Consider the following 24,960-nt stretch of genomic DNA (forward strand, 5'->3'; position numbering starts at 1 on the left):
AGCCATTAGAGAAATGCAAATCAAAACTACAATGAGATACCATCTCACCCCAACAAGGCTAGCATTAATCCAAAAAACACAAAATAATAAGTGTTTGATAGGTTGTAGAGAGACTGGGATGCTTACACACTTGGTGGGAGTGTAAAATGGTACAGCCACTTTGGAAATCAATTGGCACTTTCTTGAACAGCTAGAAATATGATCCAGGAATCCCACTCCTTGAAATATATCCTAGAAAAATAAGAGCTGTCACACGACTAGATATACGCATATTCATGTTCATTGCAGCATTGTTCACAATAGCAAAAAGATGGAAACAACCTAGGTGCCCACCAGCAGACAAATGGATAAACAAATTATGGTATATTCACACAGTGAAATAGAACGATGAATCCGTGAAACATCTTATAACGTGGAGGAATCTGGAAAGCATTACGCTGAGTGAATTTAGTCAGTTGCAAAAGGACAAATACTGTATAAGACCACTATTATGAGAACTCAAGGAAAGGTTTAGACACAGAAGAAAACATTCTTTGGTGGTTACAAGGGTGAATAGGAAGGGAGGGGGTGTTCACTAACTGGATAGTAGACAAGAATTATCTTACGTGAAGTGCAGTACAACACACACTGCAGAGGAAGTCAGCACAACTGGACTAAACCAAAAGCTAAGGGGTTTCCTGAATACAGCCAATCACTTGGAGGGACAGAGTAGCAGGGGCGAGGGTCTGGGGACCATGGTCACAGGGGACATCTAGGTCAATTGGCATAACAAAGTTTATTAAGAAAATATTCTGCATCCCCCCTTGGTGAGTGGCATCTAGGGTCTTAAAAGCTAGCGAGTAGCCATCTAAGATCATGAATTAGTCCCAACCCACCTTGAGCAAAGAAGAATGAAGAACACGGAAGACATGAGGAAAATATTAGCCGAAGAGACAAAAAGGTCCACGTAAACCATAGAGACCAGAAGAACTAGATGGTGCCAGCCTACCACCAGTGATTGCCCTAACAGGGAACACAATAGAGTATCCCTGACAGAGCAGGAGAAAAGTGGGGTGCATAACTCAAATTCTAGTAAAAAGACCAGACGTAATGGTTTGACTGATACTGGAGGGACTCCACAAGACATGACCCCTGTACTCTCTGTTAGCCCAGAACTAAAACTATTCCCGAAGCCAACTCTTTAGACAGAGATTAGCCTAAAACTGTGGGACATAAAATAATATTCATGAAGAGTGTGCTTCTTAGCTCAGGTAGATACATGATACTAAATGGGCAACTCCTGTCTGGAGGTGAGATGAGAAGGCAGAGAGGGTCAGAAGCTGGTTGAATGCACATGGGAAATCTGGGGTGGAAAGGAGGAGTGTGCTGTCACATTGTAGGGAGAGCACCTTTGGTCACATAATAATGTGTGTGTAAATTTTTGTATGAGATACTAACTTGAATTGTAAACTTTCCCTTAAAGCACAATAGAAAAAGGGAAAACAAACAAAAAGCAAAAATTAAAAGAAGCAATCCTAGAATCTATATCTGAAATTAAAAATTCCTCATCTAGTTTGAATTTATATTTTACATCATCAGTTCGTTATTTTCATTAATTTGCCAGCAAATTATATCAATGACTGGGGAATGGATGTTTCCTGGTGAGAGTGTCTGAAGACTAATGGGGATAAAAAAGAGAAGAATGGGCTAAAGGATAGAAATTTGGCATTATTTGCTAGACAGTATTTTCAGTAAACTAAGATATATATACTGCTAGAAATAACTCTTAAAATGTTGCTAGAGGGTTCAAGCATCCAGAAAACAACTAGATTAAATGTATACTTTTATAAATTATGAGTTAAATATTTAATCTTTTCTCACCAACACCAAGAATGTACTTTTCGAGCACTGAGTCTGTTAAGCACTCAGTCTACTTATGCTATATTTTTTTTAATTGTGGCAACTCTTGTCTTTCTAGAGCATCGCCTATCCATGTTCTCTGTATTTTTCCCTTTTTAAAAAAATGTTTAACTTTGGGGAACTGTTTGGTAGGGGGTCATGAAATTTCTGAAACTCAGTATTTAGGAAGAATCACTGTATCAATCAGTGTAACTATGGGCAAAATATTGAATGATGCATCAAAAGAACATGGAAGGAATACACAGAGTCACTGTTGTAAAAAGAATTGGTTGACGTTCAACCATTGCAGGAGGTAGCATATGATCAAGAACCGATGATATTGAAAGAAGTCCAAGCTGCACTTGAAGGCATTGGCGAAAAACAAGACTTCAGGAATTGACGGCATAGTAATTGAGACATTTCAACAAAATGGATGCAGTGCTGAATGTGTTTAGTTGTCTATGTCAAGAAATTTGGAAGACAGCTTCCTGGTCAATTAACTGGAAGAGAGCCACATTTGTACCCATTCCAAAGAAAGGTGATCCAACAGAACGTGGAAATTATTGAACAATATCATTAATATCACATGCAAGTAAAATTTTGCTGAAGATCATTCAAAAGCCTTTGCAGCACTAAATTGACAGGGAACTGCCAGAAGTTCAAGCTGGATTCAGAAGAGGACGTGGAATGAGGAATATTATTGCTGATGTCAGATGGATCATGGCTGAAAGCAGGGAACACCAGAAAGATGTTATCTGGTGTTTTGTTCACTATGCAAAGGCATTTGACTGTGTGGGTTATAACAAATTATGGATATCATAGCAAAGAATAGAAATTCTGGAACACTTAAGTGTGCTCATGTGGAACCTGTACACAGACCAAGAGGCAGTCATTTGAACAGAACAGGGGGATACTGCATGGTTTAAAATCAGGAATGGTGTGTGTCAGCATCACCATACTTACTCATCTGTATGCTGAGCAAATATTCTGAGAAGCTGAACTATATGAAGAAGAACACAGCATCAGGATTGGAGGAAGACACATTAACAACTTGTGATATGCAGATGATACATCCTTGCTTACTGAAAATGAAGAGGACTTGAAGCACTTATTGATGAAGATCCAAGTCCTTAACCTTCAGTATGGATTACACCTCAACGTAAAAATCCTCACAATTGGACCAATAAGCAACATCATGATAAATGGAGAAGATATTAGAGTCATAAAATTTCATTTTACTTGGATCTACAGTCGACGCCCATGGAAGCAGCAGACAAGAAATCAAAGGACTTATTGCATTGGGCAGATAGGCTGCAAAAGACCTCTTTAAGTGTTCAAAAGCAGAGATGTCACTTTAAAGACTAAGGTATGCCTGACCCAAGCCGTGGTATTTTGAATCGCTTCATATGCATGCGAAAAGCTGGACAAAGAATAAGGAGGACCAACGAATTGATGCCTTTTAATTATGGTGTTGGCAAAGAATATTGAATATACTATGGGACTTCAGAATAAATAGCAAATCTGTCTTGGAAGAAGCGTAGCCAGAATGTTCCTTAGAAGTGAGGATGGCAAGACTTTGTCTTGTGTACTTGGGACATGTTAAGAGGAGGGATCAGTCGCTAGAGAAGGACATCAAGCTTAGTAAAGTAGAGGGTCAGTGAAAATGAGGAAGACCCTTGATGAGGTGGATTGATACAGTGGCTGCAACAAGGGGGTCAAACATGGCAACAGTTGTGAGGATGGCGTGGGACTGGGCACTGTTTCATTCTGTTGTACATAGGGTTGTTATGAGTCAGAACCAACTCAAAGTCACCTAAAAACAACAGGCCCCCCCACCCTCCCATTTGTATAGCCTTTATTTTGTTTGCAAAGCACCTTCACATACTTCTACCAAATGAACTCAACAATAGCTTCATTAGGCACACAGCAGGCTAAGGTATCTTCTTTCCCAGATGCAGCAACTGGCTTTATTTAGTTCGGTGAACTTTTTATTATACCACATTCCCTCTTAGCAAAAGTTAGTTGAGTTTACAAGAAAGGAAACATTTCAGGTTTTTGTAAAGAGCATGGACAAATCAGGATATGAATGTTAAGAGGGAATTATCATCTTGACTAAAATGTAGATGTATAACCCTATTTTAGTTCTATAATGTTTCATGTGATTGTAGTTTTATAACTACAGTTCATGTAGCTTTATCAGGACTTTTCTTCCCTTATAAATCTTTGCAGTTACTGAAAATGATCAGGGTCGCATTTTTGTACCATTTAAGAAATTTTCTCTTCATTTTAAAGCAGTAATACTCACTATGGAAGATTTAAGAAATGTAGAAAATTAGGATTAGAAAAACCCACCTGTAATCCTACCATCGAAATCAATCACCATTAACATTATTTTTATTTTTTACTCCCAATTTATTTCTCAGGCTTTTTATTTGTTGTATAACTGTGAGTGTAATGGACATACTCTTTTGTATTCTGGTTTACCCCTCACTTAATGTAATACAGGTGTCTTTGACTTTTATTTTATGTTAAGTTGTATAAAGAATGGGTGATACTGAGTGATCTCTACTTATCCCCTTTCCAACCAAGTATAGTTTAAATATATCAGAGATCTTCACTATAATTTCTTTGGGGACCTATAAATTCTATATAAACTATAGCATATCGATGTGAACAATTATGCAACTATCCAAATTATTCTTTGAAAAATATTAATTACATGGGAAAATTATGGGAGGAAGAAAAGAGCATGTTACAAAGCATATGAAAGAGAAAAGGTCTGTCATAATATAGATTTCAGCTTAACTTGAGGTTGATAGGTGTCATGAACCAGCTAAAATTCTGTGTAAAAGAATGTAATGTTTATTTTTTAGGTGACGTATACTTTTCATGAGATTCTCAAAGGGATCTGTGACCCAGAAAGGGATCTGTGACCCAGAAAGGCTAAAAACTGCTGATTTGTTGTAACATGTTAGTAGTTGTTATCTCTGGGTTGGTGGCATTACTGGTTGTATTCATTCATGTTTTCTGTCTTTTCTCTAGTGAATATATATCCCAGTTTAATAGCCTGAGGGTTGGTTTTGATTTTTAGTTGTTGGTGTGTGTGTATATGTGTATTTAAAGGAAAAAGAGAGAGAAGACTTACACAGAACAAGGGGCTGTTTTGAGGAGTGAGGCCTGGGGGAAGATGGGATAGTGAAAGATAAAAGTATGGAGGGCTGTCATGTACTTGTTGGTTATTTAGGAAATTCATGATTTATCCAGTACTTCTGACTGTTTGATATCCAAGTAGAATTTACCCATGAGTCTTGTATTTCTTCTAATTGCTAAGCTTTGAAATATCTATTTTCGTGGAAAATTCCTCTAGCTGTAATCTCATAATGCTGCCAATCTTTTTCTCATGATTGTTTTAGAATAACAGTGTTTTTCCCCAACACAACACCTCCTAGCCACTGGGTATGTCTTTCCACAAAATATGTGAAAATTCCTAGGGTAAGGGGAGAGCTTCCAGTAAAGCGTGGTATTTTTCTTTGATGGTGCTGTTTATTCCTTTCCCTTTTCTGAATGTTACTGTTAATGTCTTCATAGCTAAGGGGGAGGGGGAAGGGTTCTTTTTGGAATCTATTATTAGAGATTTATGTTAACATTCCTAAGTAGAACATCTCAAACTTTTTAGAGTTAATGAAACAATCTTTTATTCTGGGTATTTTGCTGTGTGCATATCCGGCCTTCAAATAGGTTAAAAACATTCTTTTTTTAGAATAAACAGCTAAATTTGGCAGTAAAATCAAGTAACATTTCTTCACAATTTTAACAGTATTCTTTCCAAACCTAATATGTACTGCGGGATAAAGCACTGATTTTGTTTTTCAGTACAAATTATTGCTTGCTCTTGAATTTGCATAATAACATTTATGTATAGACAAACCTAATGTGAAGCATTTTTTTTAATTGTTAAACTTTTTTGAAATAACAGTTTTAAGCTTGTTCATCAAGCAAATACAAAACTATAAAGGGACAACCATATTTCTAGGGTTTTACAAAACTTAATGGACATCCATATTTCTAGGTTTTTTGTTTGTAGTTGTCAGCATTGTAGTCTTTACTTGAATAATCTTGTAATTGATGCAGATAATTAGACTTTATTGTTTGGAGTGGAGAGATGATCTTTAAAGGTTTCTAATGCTCTTCTGTAATATGGTGTGGCTTCAATGACACCTTACTCTCCTGATTTTCTTCCTACCCTGTCTGCTGATACTTCCCATTCTTGTTTACAGTTCTTCCTTTCCTGTACCTGTTGGTGTTAATCAGTTTATCTTAGTTGGCCTGGAGTTGATTCTGACTCATGGCAACTCCATGTGTGCAGAGTAGAACTGCCCCATAGGGTTTTTAAGGCAGTAGCCTTTCAGAAGCAGATTGCCAGGCCTGTATTTTGAGGTGCCTCTGGGTGGGTTTGAACTGCCAGCCTTTTGACTGGTAGTTGAGTGCTTAACTGTTCGTGCCACCCAGGAACTCCTTTCTGTCTTCCAGAGCTATGTATTTGTGCTAGAAAATTCATTCACTTCAGTTACTAACTGTACATGTGCTGATGACTCCAGATCATTATTTCATACCTGTATAACCAACCACTGTTAAATATCTACTTTTAAATATCTCAGAAACAGCCTAAACTCAGCATGTTCAGAAGCAAACTTATGAAACCTGGTGGGTTTCAAGAGTTGACATCAGCATCCACTAATATCCACAGCTAAAAACCTGGACGTCATTTATGACTCTGCTTTTTCTTTTACCACCCTGCCCACATCCAGTCATTCACCAAACCTATTGAGTCTGTCTCCCAAGTATCTTCAATGCTACCCCACCAATCTAGGGTACCGTAATCTTTTACATAGATGATTACAATAGCCCCCTGGTCTCCAATGTTTTCTGTTAAAAAGATTCTGTTACTTTTCCTGCCTTAATGGCTTCCTGTTAATTTTAAAAGAAATCTAAAGCAATGGTCTCCAAACTGGGATGATGCACAAGATAATCTGTTAGAGGTAGTAGAGGAATATTAGCCTTCTGTTTCTATTTATCTTTTTATCTAAAAAACAAAAACATTTACTCTGTACTAGTCATTCAGTCCCCTCTTGCTCTGTGTGTCAGATGGTCATTTGGTACTGGAGGTGTCTTGAGGAAAGCATGCTTTGTTCACTTTCTGCAAGTTATACAATACTGTAATTTGAATGCCTGTTTAAATGGATTTATGGATCATTTTCTAGTTTAATACTAACGAAACGGCTAAGTCTGAGGGGAGAATTTAAGGAGAAAATCAAGTATATACCTGTAAAGATGATCACATGGTAGTTTATTTTACAAAGGACATAGAATCTGTTCTCATAACTTCAAAAAAAATACCTTTATCCTGATTATAGAGTTCTAAAATTAAAAATTTTAAAAATTCAAATTCTTATTGTGAAGCATCTGTCTGCTATGACAGTCATTAAAAATCAGTTTGTCTTACAACTACCTCTTCAAATCTCTGTATCACAAAACATTAAAATAAGATCTTCAGAAATTATGAAGCATATCCAGTGAAACTTTTATTGAAAGATATTATCAATCATCAGTTTTTACCAAACACTTTTTAGCATAAATAATTAAAACAAATTTAAAGTCTCTTTCATTCCTTTATGTTGTATTTTTTGTGAAATATTTATTTTTATAATATGGTCATATTATAAATCATATTCATAGATATATAAACATTCATACTACCATGGGTATGTAATGAATAAAGTTTGGAGACTGTTTAAATTCTTTCATAAGATAGCTTTCAGGTCCCCTGCTTGCTTTTCCAGCTTCATTTTTCTGTTACACCTGTGTTTACATTTCACACTTTAGCCATATTGGACTTCTCCTGTTTTTCAAATGGGCCACATAATCTTTGCTTCCAGGTATTTGCACATTCTTAGTCCTCTTTTAAGTCTAAATTTAAACATATTCTGGCATAATGCTTCTCAAAGTGTGGTCCTTGAACTGTTACCAGTATCTTACAAGATAAGAACAGAATTTGAGAGTAAGCATTTAGATACTTCAGTTGCTATTTGATGTTATCATCACATCCAAGAACATGATCGGTAGATTCCTCTTTGAACAGGATTTAGACTGGTTCCTCAGTTGCTGTGACAAGTTGCATGTGGTATGAGCTGCATGGTAGTCATGTCTAGCAGGACCATGTTACAACTGTGATATTTTTTATTTAGTCATTTGTAACCAAAAAATGTATAAAAATTGAAGAAAATGTAAGCATTTATTTATTTTTAAAACTTGATTTCTAAAATATTGTGTTAATTTTAATCAGACTTGTTTTTTGTTTCATAAATAAAATGATAAAAAGTATATACATAAAAATAAAATAATAATTAAAAAGTAAAAGCTTTTCTTCTAAATTTCTACTTTTGTGTTAGCTAAATCTGAAAGTCAAATTTATATTACTTATTTTTAACCCTAGTTTACCCATGGCAAAACAAGCTTTAGTGGACTTTTTTGAAAAGATACACCTTCTGAACGTGACAGTACAGGTATTCCTCGGGTTACAAACGTCCGACTTGCTTACAACCGCTAGTTACCAACCAACCCCCATAAAGCCTATTATATTAAAAACTCGAGGTACATACAGTGGTTTATAATAACACACAGGTGCTATTTTGTGACACACATCAAAATATTATTATTATTACTATATTATGTTAAAGATGTTTTAGTGTATCTGGAAGTGTTTCTTTAGTGTTTTTTATGCATGGAAAGGTACGCTGTGTACTATATACTAAGACAAACATTTGACTAAGTGACATTAGATATGAGCCACACCTAACTGTTCTGACTTACCTAAGTGTTCTAACTTATGTACAAATTTGACTTAAAGACTGATTTAGGAACGGAACTCGTTTGTAATCTGGGGCTACCAAATGATGATGGAAGTGATTTCAAAGAGATGCAGAACGAAAGAGTTTTACTAGTTTTGTTGGGAAGCATTATTCCTCCTGTATTGAATTCAGTTTCAGCCATAATTTATGGGGAAGTGCTAAAACCGGTGCTCTGCTGCTGACTGAAAGGTCAGTGGTTTGAATTCACCAGCTGCTTCGTGAGAGAAAGATGTAGCAGTCTGCTCACGTAAAGATTTACAGCCTTGGAAACACTAAGGGTCGCTATGAGTCGGAATAGCCTGGACGACAGTGAGTTTTGGACTTCTTTCATTGAGAGTCTTGATATGTCAGCTGAACGTAACAGTATGCTTGCTATATATCAGATCACTTGCTTTGGGGATATAGTGAGCAGCCCAATAGAAGGGCCCACAGAGCAGACGAACTGAGGCCTCCAGGCAACAGCCAGTGAGGAACTGACGACTTTTGCCGTCAGCCATGTGAGTAAGCTTAGAAGCAGATTCTCTAGCCCAGTCAAGGCTTCAGGTGACTATAGCTCTGACTAACATCTTGACTAAAACCTCATGAGACACCCAGCCAGGGTGCTTCTAAATTACTGACCAACAGGAACTCAGATAATAAATGTGTGTTGTTTTATGCCAGTAAGTTTTGGGGTCATTTGTTACGTAGTAATAGATAACTAATACAAGAAGCAAGCTCATTTGTTACATTAAAAACTTTAAATATTGACATACATATGCTATTCAGAGTTTGTGAATGTGTTTAATATAGGGAATTTCTATTTCACTCATAACTTTTGATTAAATTAGGATCGTGGAATGACAAAGTGAGGAGTGCAGTAGCAGTTTTCTGTATTAATTGCCTGTATGCATACTTTCAATGAAAAATATGCAATTTTATTGAATTATTTTTATATGTTTTTTCTGATTACATTTATTGAAGTACAATTTTACGGGTTTCAGTCTAATAAAACATTTAGGCTTCTATTTTGTATGCTTATTTTTATTTTTTTTGTAGTTTATTTTTATTTTGTTTTACAAAAGTAGTGGTCCATGCGGAGATATATCGAACAATATCATTAATGTCACATGCAAGTAGAATTTTGCTGAAGATCATTTAAAAGCGGTTGCATCAGTACCTCAACAGCAAACGGCCAGAAATTCAAGCTGGATTCAGAAGAGGACATGGAACGAGGGATATTGTTGCTGATGTCAGATGGATTGTGGCTGAAAGCAGAGAATACCAGAAAGATGTTTATCTGTTTTTTATTGACTATGCAAAGGCATTCAGCTGTGTGGATCATGACAAATTACGGATAACATTGCGAAGAATGGGAATTCCAGAACGCTTAATGGTGCTCATGCAGAACCTGTACATAGACCAAAAGGCAGTTGCTTGAACAGAACAAGAGGATACTGTGTGGTTTAACATCAGGAAAGGTGTGTGTCAGGGTTGTACCCTTTCAGCGTACTTAATCTGTATACTGAGCAAGTAATCTGAGAAGCCGGACTGTATGAAGAAGAGTGGGCATCAGGATTGGAAGAAGACTCATAAACAACCTGTGATATGCAAGTGACACAATCTTGCTTGCTGTAAGTGAAGAGGACTTGAAGCACTTACTGATGAAGATCAAAGACTATAGCCTTCAGTTTGAATTACACCTCAACATAAAGAAAACAAAAATTCTCACAACTAGACCAATAAGCGGTATCATGATAAACGGAGAAAAGGTAGAAGTTGTCAAGGATTTTATTTTACTTGGATCCACAATCAATGCCCATGGGAGCGGCAATCAAGAAATTAAATGACATACTGCATTGGACAGATGTGCTGCAAGAGACCTCTTTAAAGTGTTGAAACGTGAAGATGTCACTTTGAGGACTACGGTGCACCTGACCCAAGCTATGATATTTTCAGTTGCCTCGTATACATGTGAAAGCTGGACAATGAATAAGGAGGACCGAAGAAAAATTGACACATTTGAATTATGGTGTTGGTGAAGAATATTGAATACATCATGGACTACCAGAAGAACAAGCAAGTCTGTCTTGGAAGAAGTACAGCCAGAGAGTGCTTCTTGGAAGCGAGGATGGTGAGACTGTCTCACATACTTTGGACATGTTAACCAGGGGGACCAGTCCCTGGAGAAGGACATCAAGCTTGATAAAGTAGAGGGTCAGCGAAAAAAAGGAAGACCCTTGACGAGATGAATTGATACATTGGCTGCAACAATGGGCTGAAACATAGCAATAATTGTGAAGATGGTGCAGGACTGGGCAGTGTTTCGTTCTGTTGTACATATGGTACTATGAGTCAGAAGTGATTTGATGGCATCTAACAACAACACTGGTCCATCATGGATTAATATTTAAACAGAAAAATGAGACAATGTTTATTCACCACAGATAATCTAGATTATATCCCCTGTCTTAGTTCTCATGATACCCTATACTTACCTTACATTATGGTTATATTGCTTTTTTATAATCGGTTAGATTCTCTGCTAAATGGAAACTTCCATGAAGGGCAGGGTCCATGTCTGTGTTTGCTGTTACATCTTTAGTACCTTCCACAGTGTCTGATACTTGGCACGTGCTCAGTAGATATTGTTTGAAAGAATTAATATTCCTTTTAAAACTTTTTCGTTGTGTTGGGATAATGATTAACTTTTGCAGTTGTCAGTAGTTGTCTACTATGACTATATCTCATGAGAGGAATGTTAATTGTTTAGGGTGAATAGAAAATATTCTTAGCATTTTTCTTACAGAATACTAAGAATTTTTATAAAACTTATTTTTTTCCCCATAGCACAACCACTTCCTCTGAAGAGGATACCTTGAGTCGATATCCCCGACCAGATAAAAGTGGATTCAGTAGATATAACAGGGATACAAATGCTTCAGGTAATTTGGTCTCAAGTAGCACATTGGAAAAGAAAATTGAAGATCTGGAAAAGGTATGAATTACAAATTATTTAAGATTTTCTGTAGAATTGTTATAAGAATTGTTTTCACTTTCACCGCTGCTCAGAAAGAAAAAGCATTGAAATTTACAGGGGAGAGAGTGCTGTAAAGTGGAAGAAGAATGAGGGACACTAGTGGGAGATATCGTTAATGTTAATCTGTATTTACATATATAGTCAAATAACCCATTGACTTCAAGTCAATTCTGACTTGTAGTGACCCTATAAGCAGAGTAGAACTGCCCCATAGGGTTTCCAAGGTTGCAATCTTTCGGAAGCAGACTGCCACATCTTTTTCACATGGAGTAGCTGGTGGATTTGAACCTCTGGCCTTTGGTTAACAGCTGAGTGCTTAACACTGTGCCATCAGGGCTCCTTATAGCAGCTTTAAATCACTGTCTTATGTGTGTAGTTTCTAGACACATAGTGGCTAGGCATTTTCTGATTTCCTTAATAATATTCCTATTCACGTCTGTTGATGTTAAAACTTTAGAAATGGAGCCAATTTTTGTATTCTTTGATATTTAATGGAGGCTCCCATTCTGCCAAGTGCAACCTCTAATATATCAGAACAGTCCTTGCCTTTGAAGTAGTTAGAAGTCTGAGGTGGGTGGCAATATTATATTTTCTGTAGAGATTGTCATTTGTAGACTTTCCTCTGGATTCTGAGTCAGGGCCACCTTTGGTGTTGGAACCAATTTTGTGTAAGAATAAGCCTGTTTAGAATTATCTTTGAGAATAACGCAAATGGGTGTTGGCATAAACTTGTTAACCATAAGAGTCTCAGTTTTCATAGTCATTCATCCCCTTAAATTGATAATGGTGCTGAATTACTTTCTAATTGCTGAAAATATGTTTTGTTTTACTGAATTGAAATTATTCTCTGTGATATAAAGGTTATAAATAGAAATTTATTTTATATAACATTATGATTATTTTTAGATCACTTCTAAGCTTTAACACTAGTTTCTACATGGAGCTGTTATTTGATTAAAAACTTTAGAGAATAGTCTAATAGTTTTCATAGAGGTTCCACAGAAAGGCAGCTGGAGTTCCACAAGAGTTTGGACTGCAGTAATGGGCAGCAGCTAATTAATGCAGATGACTTGCTGCTTTCTTTGAAGGGGTAACAGGAAAGGAGCCAAATTCTGTGCAAGCCGTTTTCAGCTTTGCCTCCCTTTTGTCCCCAAGATGGCTGGCCCAGCCCATGGCCCTGGATTCTGAATAAGATTTCTTTTAATAAGGTGTTGCATTGTTTAAACAAAATAAGTTTAAAAATCTGTAATCTAATCAAATTCCATCATTTTTTTCACTGTCAGTTAATAACAGAGCCTAAAGGAAAATTGAGGACCATTGTTTCTGTCTAGAGTTTTCTTGGGGGCAGTCTCCTTTCCTTAAGCTTTGTATATTTAATAGAAATTTTGAATTTCCTCACACAGGATATTATCAATATAATATGTGGCTCAGAACTAATGGTAGTGATAAGCTTAAAGAGGGTAAATCACTGAATTTTTTAGTAATTGCTGAAGACTTCTGTAAACCTGTATTTAATCAAAAATCTACCTTACAGCTTCTATATTCCCCTCATTCCCTGATTCTTCTCAGGGGTGGATTCTTCCTTCTGTCACCAAATATTTTAAAAAGAGTTCATTGAAAATTTTCAAGATACTTCACCAGCGTTGGCAGATGTATGCCATTTATAGAAAACTATGAACAACCAGTTACTTCCCAATTAATACTTTGTAATTATGTCTACCAGGAAGTAGTAAGAGAAAGGCAAGAAAACTTAAGACTTATGAGACTGATGCAAGATAAAGAGGAAATGATTGGAAAACTCAGAGAAGAAATTGATTTGTTAAATAGAGTAAGTATTTCACATATTTCAGTTTCATGGTTTCCTCTTTTGTTGGCAGTTGTATCAAAATGCATGAGAAATTATTTAATTGCATTACCCTGGTTTTTTGTTGTTGTTGTTAATAAAATAGTAATTTGTGGTAGTAAGAGCCATCATTTTATTTCATCAACTGATTTCCTGTGGCCAATTATCAGTTTTAATCACTTAATTTTATTCTTTTGCAGATTGATTGATGAATGGATTTGTTCTGTGCTTTATTAGAGTTGAGAGGTGACAGGTAGCTTGGTCACTACCATACATAAAAGGGCTTTGGCACAGAGTTGCCTCACTGAAGAATTAAAATTAATACTTTGTCTCCATAAGGAATTCCAGATGTTTTGAGGTCTATTTTCATCACTTTTACCCCCCAGTTACACTTCTAAATCGCCAACTTTAGGTTTAGCCTTATACCCCCCAGTCTGTGTATTATGCACCTTTGTAGATCTTTTGTTTTCAGCTCCAGAATTTATTTGCTGCTTAAGAAGCAGGTATTAATGCTAGGCCATACTTTACGTAATGGTGAGATGAGAAGAGATTCCAGAGTTTGGCTTTTTGGAGGGCTTTTAGAGAAAATGGAGGAAAGGAATAAGTTTGCTGCACAGAAAAAAGGAGCACATCACCTATCCAACCATAACTCTAACCAGGAAAGAAGAGAAAATAGAAATGTTTCATTATGTACAGACCCATTCTAATAAAACTCTAAGACATTAACTACAGGTTATTAGGAATTGTAAAAGTTGGAAACGAAGAAGGATCAGTAATTGGAAAAAATGGCCTTGGTGATAGAAACGATGCTGGAGATAGCCTGATAGAATTTTGCAAGACCAGTGACTTCTTCATTACAAATACCTTTTTTCAACAACATAAATGATGAACTATACCTATGGACCTCACCAGATAGAATAGACAGGAATCAAATTGACCACATCTGTGGAAAGAGACCATGGAAAAGCTCGATATCATCAGTCAGAACAAGGCCAGGAGCCAGCTGTGGAACAGACCATCAGTTGCTCATATACAAGTTCAAGTTGAAGCTGAAGAAAATTAGAGCAAGTCCACAAGAGCCAAAATACAACCTTGAGTATATCCTACCTGAATTTAGAGACTATCTCAAGAACAGATTTGACACATTGAATACCAATGACCAAAGACCAGATGAGCTGTGGGATGACATCAAGGACATCAGATGTGACGAAAGCAAAAGGTCATTAAAAAGACAGGGAAGAAAGAAAAGACCAAAACATATCAGAAGAGACTGTGAAACTTGATCTTGAACGAAGAGTAGCTAAATCAAGTGGAAAAAATGATGAAGGAAAAGAGCTGAACAGAAAATGACCAAGGGCAGCTCCAGAAGACAAAGTAAAGTATTACAATGACACATGCAAAAACCTGGAGGTAGAAAAACAGAAGAACACGCTCGGCATTTCTCAAGCTGAAAGAACTGAAGAAAAAATTCAAGCCTCGAATTAAATTATTGAAGGATTATATCAGCAAAATATTGTGCAATGCAGAAAGTATCAAAAGAAGATTGAAGGAATACAAAGAGTCACTGTACAGGAAAGAATTGGTCGATGTTCAGCCATTTCAGGAGGTAGCATAAGATCAAGAACTGATGGGAGGAAGAAGTCCAAGCTGCACTGAAGGCAGTGGCAATAAACAAGGCTTCAGGAATTGACAGCATACCAATTGAGATGTTTCAACAAATGGATGCAGCACTCAAGGTGCTCACTCATCTAAGCCCAGAATTTTAGAAGACAGCTTCCTGGCTGACTGGAACAGATCGATATTTGTGCCCTTCCAAAGAAAGGTGACTGAATAGAATGCAGAAATTATCAAACAATATCATTAATACCACATGCAAGTAAAATTTTGCTGAAAATCATTCAAAAGTGGTTGCAGCAGTACATCAGCAGAGAACTGCCAGAAGTTCAAACCGGATCCAGAAGAGGACATGTAATGAGGGATATCATTGCTGATGGCAGATGGATCTTCGCTGAAAGCAGAAATACCAGAAAGATGTTTACCTGTGTTTTATTGACTACGCAGCAGCATTTGACTGTGTGGATCATAACAAATTATGGATAACATTGCAAAGAATGGGAATTCCAGAACACTCAGTGGTGCTCATGCGGAACCTGTACATAGACCAAAAGGCAGTCGCTCAAACAGAACAAAGGAATCCTGCATGGTTTAAAATCAGAAAAGGTGTGTATCAGGGTTGTATCTTTTCACAATACTTATTCAATCTGTATGCTGAGCAAATAATCTGAGAAGCTGGCATCAAGATTGGAGGAAGACTTATTAACACCTGCGATATACAGATGACACAGCCTTACTTGCTGAAAGTGAAGAGGACTTGAAGCACTTACTGATGAAGATTAAAGACTACAGCCTAAGTATGGATTGCACCACAACATAAAACAAAAATCCTCAAACCAGACCAATAAGCAGCATCATGATGAACAGGAAAGATTGAAGTTGTCAAGGATTTCATTTTACTTGAATCCACAATCAATGGCCATGGAAGCAGCAAGCAAGAAATTAAATGATATGCTGCATTGGGTAGATGTGCTGCAAAAGACCTCTTTTAAGTGTTGAAATGCTAAGTGTCACTTTGAGGACTAAGGTGCACCTGCCCCAAGCCATGATACTTTTCAGTCTCCTCGTATGCATGCAAAAACTGGACAGTGAATAAGGAAGACTGAAGGATTGACACATTGGAATTATGGTGTTGGCGAAGAATATTTACGATGCCGTGGACAGCCAGAAGAACAAACATGTCTGTCTTGGAGGAAGTACACCAGAATGCTTGCTAAGGTAGAGGGTTGGTGAAAAAGAGGAAGGCCCTCGATAAGATTGATTGACACAGTGGCTGCAAGAGTGGGCTGAATCATAGCAGTGATTGTGAGGGTGTTGCAGGACCGGGCAGTGTTTCATTCTGTTGTACACAGAGTGAGTCAGAACTGACTTGATGGCACCTAGCAACATCAGTTAGGAAACTGAAGCTCAGTTGAAAAGTAACTTTCTCAAGGTCATATGTACTAATTACATAGTAACCGACTGAGCTGAGTATTTGACCTCAGATACTTGATAGCCTTAATTCTAAGTTCTTTCTACTGTTGTAGACTGCTTTTGTGTTTCAAAACACAGACATTCATATATTGGTGCTGGAATTTAATAAATTCTGCAAATATTTTTGATGTATTAGACGTGTCTTAGTCACTGTGGACATTAAAAAAGAATAATAAGACCCTTGCTTTTACAGAGTTTATAATTTGGTAATGACACGTGAATGTATTTTATCACTTAATTTTAACCTTAGGTAGATCTCAGTTATAGCAATTTTTGGAATCTTGTATTTTTATTTCAGTGGTTTATTTTCCCAACATCTTTCATGTAGTTTGTGAGTAAATGCAAATTTTAAAATTATTTACCTAACTGTTCGAAAGCAGTATACTAAATTTATCAGAATGCTGCTATTCTGTAGCACACTTACAATTCAGATTGATTGCATTCAAGTTTTAGTATTTTAAATTGCAAGGAAAAATCTGCAAATGTTTTCTTTTTCAAGCATTAGTAAATTGTCTACCTTCAAATAAGATTTCTTTAACTAAAATTTATAGTGGATTTTCTTAGTATTACCAAATGGTTGTATATATGGTAGTTGTACTAATATGGGGAACATAGAGCTGGAAAAGCATACGTTTAAAGCTAGAGGGTGATTACCTAGTTTAGTGGTTTTCAGGGGTTTTTTTTAGCTCTAGAATCTTTCCCACAAACGAAGTATCATAAAAAAGCTCAACATATAAATTGAACCAAATCAACTCTGTATGCTCCAGATCACCTCTCTTTTGTATGCCTCATTTCTGTCATCTCCCCAGATTCTCACCCCACGTGTATACCTGTTAAGGATCACACAAGGAGGTAGGAGTACATTCAGAACTTGTAATAGGATCTCTTAATGCCAGTTTGACTCTAAGTTGCAACTCAGGGCCGTTGAACCACAGCTGGCCTACATATGTGTTTTGTTAGCCCTCTATTTTGGGGGCTGGGGCAGGTGGGAATTTGTTTCTAACTAAAAAGTTATTTACAGTGATTAAAAATTGGGAGATTCACAATTAAAGAATGCTGATTTCTGACGTCTGTTGAAAAACGGAAAGATCTGGCAACAGTTGGCCCTCATTTGCCCTTGGTAACAATGAGGAGTTGAGTAGTGTCTCCTCTCTTCACGTAGGGCATATTCCATGTAAAGTTCTTTCCAGAATTTGCTTCGTTTCAAGATTAATAGTTTAATTTGTATGAGTTATGTTAGAATGCATATTTTTAAAAATGTTTTTATCTGCTTCAGAATATTGGTCTTAAGTATTTTAAAATCTCATATATTATTTTCCTTTTTTCCCTTAAGGACCTAGATGACATTGAAGATGAAAATGAACAACTAAAGCAGGAAAATAAAACTCTTTTGAAAGTTGTTGGCCAGCTGACAAGGTAGAAGATTCAAGGCCCAGTGTGGAAAAAAAAATTTAAACTACTGATTGAATGTTATGGTCAATGCTAGGGTAATATTCCTGTGCTGAAATACATTGAAATAACTAAGTGTGTATATTTATTTCTAGAAAGCTGATGGATGTTTATATTCAAAATATTTCTTTTCATAATTAGTTTCAAACAGAGTATCCACCTTTTATTTCACAAATAAGTAACATCTTTTCAGTTATTAAAAGGATAGGTCATGCCTTTTATGGTTTTGTGTGGTATTCAAATAATATATGGTTTAAAGTCACAACATTTAAATATATTTTATCTATGGTAGCACATTTTCTCCCTAAAGCAATATACATAGTCTTTGTTTACATGAATCCAGGTGTTTTGGAGGAGTTACCTGCAAATACCTTATTACTGATGTGTACAACCTTTTATGTGTTGATGACTTACTCAGCAGAGTCTTTGTCTACTGTCATTTATTCTTTCAACTTACTTTAAGTGATTTAGAGTCATAGAATCGCACTATTTTGTATAACAGTTATCTTTTTAAAGGAAAGCTATTAGAAAAAGTCACTTAATACCATGTACTAGTTGGCTAAATATAAATTTCAAAGAATACTTGAATTGTGCTATAGTAAATGAAAATCTACTATTTTGTATTTGAATATTAAAATCACTTTAACTTTTGAAAAACAAATAATTGTAATTTTAATGTAAAATTTCTTATGTAGGTACTAATTTTTTTTTTAATGTTCTAAGGTTTATTAGTGCACATGGAATATTTAAAAAGTTGGTTATTACTTCAGATCTGGAAAATGTGTACAATTTCAGTGTATAAAGAAAAATTCATATTGTTGATGATCATATTATGCATATTAACATATGCATTAAAAATCAAAACCAAAATATTTATACACACTTAAAGCATTTATGCTTATATCAGTAAAACAGTACATAATCAGAAATAGTACTAAAATACTTTGCCTGATTTCAAACGTTGAGAATAACGCTATGACAGTTATTTTCACTTATCTGAGAGATTATTACCCTACCCCAAATTTAAGTAATTTTCTTCCTAACAATGGAATTTTTTAAACAATTATTTTTGAGGATTTATAAAAGTTTTCTCTTCTATTAAATATCATTAGCATTTATGGTTGTTTTATTTTATATTACATTTTCATATTGAGTAAGAACCCACCTTTAAAATACATTAACATTAAAAAATGTCTGCCTGGTGGTCGAATCTTAAATCATGTACTGATATCGTCTTATCCAATTAATGTACATAAGTGGCTTGAAATTATTAAAATCCATTTTGGGTACCCTACTGACTCTTTTCCTTCACTTACCATGCCCATTCTTTGTTCACCATTAGGAAAACAGGAAAGGTGAGTCACTTTGAAAAAATGTGTAATAAATAAGTATCTGTCGATGAATTCTAGAACTCTCTGTAGTTACCTGGGCCCACCCCTCCCCATCTTTTCCGTTCAGAAGTTTCAAGCTTGGCTGATCATCAGAATCACTTGGGGTGCTTGAAAAGAATTCTCTGACTGTAGCTCTTAGATAGGTTTAGATTGAGAACCTGGAATCTAGAATTTTTAAAGTTAACATCTGATGATTCTTTTCATCACCTAGATTTGGAAAAAACTGCTGTTACCTCTTTCCTCCTGTATTTTCTATTGGAGGCCCAGGAATTAACATAATTTTAGCTATTAGCATTTTTTCCCCCTTTTGAGTTTATTTAATAAATAACCTGTTCCCAGGGCAGTTTTCATATGTTCACATATATATGTACTGCTCACCAAGAGTTCAGTGTTAGATTACCAAACCTGGTATAGCTGGCAAAACTACTGCGTAAGAGCTTCCTTCTTAAAAACTATTATGCAGCCTGGGACCAGTGATCTGCCACCCAAATGTGTGAAGCAGCATGCCGCACTCAGTGACTCCCTTGGCTGTAAGGTACTCATCTCCTTTTAATAACGAAGTTTTAGACTTGTCAGTATTGCCTAATTTTCCATTCACGCTTTGGATGTTGTAGAAATGCTGCCATTATCTAACCTTAAAAGTATATTAACATATTGGTTTTTCAGTTACAGAGAAAAAAGACAGAATTATTTTGAATTTTCTGTTTAATCCATATATAGGTAAAGGAATATTTCATTTTACTTTTTTAAAATCACACTAAAGTCTGGACTGTTTTTAAAATTTTCTTCTTCAGTTTACTGGGAACATTTCCAGCAGTGATTTTTGCTTTAACATAAAGATGCCTAGTGCAAATACGGAAAACATGATAACTGAGGTGAAAGCATTTCACGTGCCATCCTCCGCCCCCTCCCTAATTTGTGCATTTATGTCACATAGATTTTACACTGAATATTGGAAAAATGAGGTAAAATCTGGTACAGTTTCTCCTTAAGGTTTATAAAAGTGTTGAGATTTTTAAAAGGTAACTGAAATGAATAACCACTACCTTAGAAAATGTGGCTGTTGTCAGTAAAGTGCTAGTGTTTGTGAAATTGTTAGTTCTGTTTAGAAATATTTTTTCTTATATATCCTGGGAATTTGTGGCATAATAAAACACATCTAAAGTTCTAATGTGTTCATGAAGTTAGCGCTGAACATTCTCATGTTGTATGTGAATCATTCCCAATATGTAACTGTAAAGCTTGACTTTTGCATTGGAACTATGCTCTAATAAATAAAGAACATCCCATTTATTAGAATTGTAAGTTATATTACTTACCTGAGAATTAGTGTGACACTTTTATATTCTTGTGCCATTAAACTGAAAGCACTATACCAATAGCAGACAACTAATATTTTGCTTATCAGGTGTACCAGACTGTTGTTAAGTTTTCTCCTTGGCTTATAAAAGTTGATTGTTTCACTCTCAGTTTAAAGACTTGAACCATAGCCCGAGAAAACCTGAGCCCATTTTTTTTTATTTTGGTTAACTAGAATCTCATAGTACGTTAAAGCTAAACCTGTAGCCCTCCAAAAAGTGAGTGTAGGAGAGAATATGTATTGGTGGGGATGGGGCGGGGGGGCGGTGTGTGAAATTTTCAGACCTATTCCTTCAGCAAATATTTATTAAGTCATCTGGGTATATAATACTATTATAGATGTTTAAAGGAAATAGGCATGGACCAACCCTTCCTTCTAGTAATGTATGATCTGTGTAGTGTATGTCAGTAGCACAAAGTGCAGTCCGATTAGCATTAGCCTGTCTAATCTGAATATCTCACTCAAAAGGCTTTAAAAAAATTCTTTTTTAAGTTATACTCATTGTCTTTTAGGTCTGGTTAATAGGTACTGTTTGATTTGCTGCAGCATTTATTGAAAAGCCTCTTGCATTTTGGGAGGTACCTTATCATACTTTTTTAGATAATTATTTATGCATTAGGAAAAGAACATTTTTAAGGAGTTTATGGCAGTAATAATGTAAAAAGAATTTAATGTATGTCAGATACACCAACCTGTTGATGGCATTTAAATATGATTTTGAGTTAGTATTTGTATATGCATTATTGGTTTGTTCCTAAGTATTTAATTCTACTGTAATCAGCAAACATATTGGCAGTTATTCTGGTAATAATAGAATATTAGTGATGATCACTTGGTGGAAATGTATTACATACTGATGTTTGTTTTGTTTTGTTTTCTCTTTTCTCTAGATACCTAATAGAGTATTTTCTTTGGCAAACTTGTTTCTTGAAAGATTTGCCAGTGCTATTTAGGGTTTTTATTATTATGTTTTTCTTCTAAATTTAAGCAGCTGCTGCTGCTACCAGCAAAGACCATATGAAAGTTAAAACGTACTGCTTGTTTGAAAAATTGGCTAATTCAAATAATCCAAATATTTATGGGGAAACATTTACATAATGTATTGAACACATTAATATTGTGTAGACAGCTTTCATCATTGCTGTTGCATAGATTCTTGTTGCAGGACAGTCTTTACACAGATTAACTGTTAATGTACTTTGCATGTAAAATAATAGAGTCTCTCAGTAGAAAAGTAAATTTTCATTTATTTTTCAACACTAGTTAATAGATTTTTCCTTCTGTACTATCACTAAACTCCTGACCATGAGTTTTGTTTTTGAAGTTGAAGGATGATGCTAATATTTTAATTGGTTTGTGTGCCTCATGCTGGCACAGTATGCGTTGCTTTTAAATTCTTTATTTGGTATATTATTTTAGAAGAAATGATGTTTTAAGAAACAGAAATAACAGAGTTGATGAGATCTGAATATATGGAGCTTCTTGAATAAGTAAGGAAGTGCATACATGTTCAGCATGACTGAAAATTTTCTGTTTGTGTTTTAAAACTGCATGAATAGTTTTTAAATTCAAAATTGGAACTGTTATAAACTAAATCTCATGGTGTTGAAAGAATTTCAGGCCCTTAGTTTGAAAAAGATAAGTAGGGGTCTGGGAGTGTAAAAATCCAGCTTTTTTGTTTCTTTAGTAAATGGTTTACATAACCTTTTGTCTAATGTGTCATTCTTCATAAACCTACAAAAGCTAATCAGTCTTCCTTACTTTCAGAACTCTAAATTCATCTTCTCAGTGATGTCATACATGTCTAACAAGTGAACAAGCATTCTTCAGTCAGTCTATTTACATAATGTCTCAAGTCCTTAATATAAGAGCACACTCCATTAGCAAGCCTATTGAAAAAATTTTGCAAGGTCCCACCACAGTCTTAATTGAAAGCGGACTCTTTATCTTAGATTTCCGTCAAATCTCTTTTTTTTTCTTTCTGGATACATTTCCCACTTTTTATGTGTGTACACGTGCACATATGTCTATCAGCAGTTGTAAAACTATCTACATATTTTTTTAATCTCATTCCTCCAGTTTCTCTTCTTCACCTCTACAAGAGGTTACCTTTTCTTCCTGGTCAGCTTTTTGGAAACAATTATGCCGTATTGATCCTTCTCATTAAAGGAATAGGACTGGTAATAGTATCCTTTACAATACATTTATTTTGATGTCTGACCAGACGAGGGTGAAAAGGAAACTAGAAAGCAAAATTGCTCTTAATCTTGGACCTAAAGTACAGTTATATTCTTGCTTTCAAAAAACTGTACCTGAATCAAAGTACTTTTTTTTTATATTTCCCATACAAAAATTTATACATACATTGTTATGTGACTCTAATTGTTCTCCCCATACTGTGACAGCACACTCCTCCTTTCCACCCCTGATTCCCCATCTCCATTCAACCAGCTCCTAACCCTCTCTGCCATCCCATCTCACCTCCAGACAGAAGCTGCCCACTTACTCTCTTGTATCTACTTGAGCTAAGAGGCACCCTCCTAATGAGTATCACTTTATGTCCCACAGTCCAGTCCAATCCCTGTCTGAAGAGTTGGCCTCGGAAATTGTTTTAGGTGTGAGCTAATAGAGAATCCAGGGGCCATGATTTCTGGGGTAACTCCAATCTCAGACCATTAAGTCTGGTCTTACTAGAATTTGAGTTCTGCACCCCACCTTTCTCCTGCTCCATCCGGGACTCTGTTGTGTTCCCTGTCAGGGCAGTCATTGGTGGTAGCCAGGCACCATCTAGTTCTTCTGGGCTCAGGCTGATAAGGTCTCTGTTTATGTGGACCTTTCTGTCTTTTGGGCTACTACTTTTCTTGTGTCTTTGGTGTTCTTCATTCTCATTTACTGCAGGTGGTTGGGACCAATTGATGCATCTTAGATGGCCGCTTGCAAGTTTTTAAGACCCCAGGTGCCACTCACCAAAGTAGGATGCAGAACATTTTCTTAATAAGGTTTATTATGCCAGTTGACCTAGATGTCCCCTGAAAGCATGGTCCCCAGACCCCTACCCCTGCTACTCTGTCCCTCAAGGTGTTTGATTGTCTTCAGGAAACTTCTTAGCTTTGGTTTAGTCTAGTTGTGCTGACTTCCCCTGTAGTGTGTGCTGTCCTTCCCTTCACCTAAGATAATTCTTATCTACTATCTAGTTAGTAAATAACCCTCACCGTCTCTCCCCACCCTCGAAACCACCAAAGAATGTTTTCCTGTATGTTTAAACCTTTTTTTGAGTTCTTACAATAGTGGTCTTGTACAATATTTGTTCTTCTGTGACTAAATTCACTCAGCATAATGACCTCCAGCTTCCTCCATGTTATAAGATGTTTCACGGCTTCATCATTGTTCTTTTATCATTGTGTATATTCCATTGTGTGGATATACCATAATTTGTTTATCCATTCGTTCCTTGATGGCACCTAGGTTGTTTCCATCTTTTTGCTGTTGTGAACAGTGCTGCAGTGAACACGGGTGTGCATATATCTATTCGTGTGATGGCTGTTATTTCTCTAGGATATACTCCAAGGAGCGGGATAGCTGGATCATACGGTACTTCTATTTCTAGCTTTTTAAGCAAGTGCCAAATCGATTTCCAAAGTGATTGTACCATTTTACATTCCCACCAACACTGCATAAGTGTTCCAGTCTCTTCACATCCTCTCCAGCATTTATTATTTTGTGTTTTTTGGATTAATGCTAACCTTGTTGGGGTTAGATGATATCTCGTAGTTTTGATCTGCAAATGATCGTGAGCATTTCTTCATGTATCTGTTAGACACCTGAATATCTTCTTTGGCGAAGTACCTGTTCATATCCTTTGCCCATTTTTAAATTGGTTTATTTGTCTTTTTGTTGTTGAGGTGTTGCAGTATCTTGTAGAGTTTAGAGATTAGACGCTGTTCAGATTTGTCATAGCCAAAATTTATTTCCCAGTCTGTAGGTTGTCTTTTTACTCTTTTGGTGAATTCTTTGGATGAGCATAACTG

General features: G+C 36.0%; 1 protein-coding gene across 1 annotated transcript in view; it reads left to right on the forward strand.

The window, feature by feature from the left end:
• PAWR (pro-apoptotic WT1 regulator) overlaps positions 1–18,326 on the forward strand; it is a 140,737-nt gene extending 122,411 nt beyond the window's left edge. The window contains exons 4-6 of the mRNA XM_004384615.2: positions 11,613–11,760; positions 13,526–13,630; positions 18,066–18,326. Of these exons, the coding sequence (XP_004384672.1) occupies positions 11,613–11,760; positions 13,526–13,630; positions 18,066–18,152 (340 nt within the window). The 3' untranslated portion in view covers positions 18,153–18,326. The remainder of the gene's footprint in view (positions 1–11,612; positions 11,761–13,525; positions 13,631–18,065) is intronic.
• Positions 18,327–24,960: the final 6,634 nt, after the last annotated feature.

Source organism: Trichechus manatus, unplaced genomic scaffold (genome assembly GCF_000243295.1).
Source record: "Trichechus manatus latirostris isolate Lorelei unplaced genomic scaffold, TriManLat1.0 scaffold00125, whole genome shotgun sequence".
Classification (NCBI taxonomy): domain Eukaryota; kingdom Metazoa; phylum Chordata; class Mammalia; order Sirenia; family Trichechidae; genus Trichechus; species Trichechus manatus.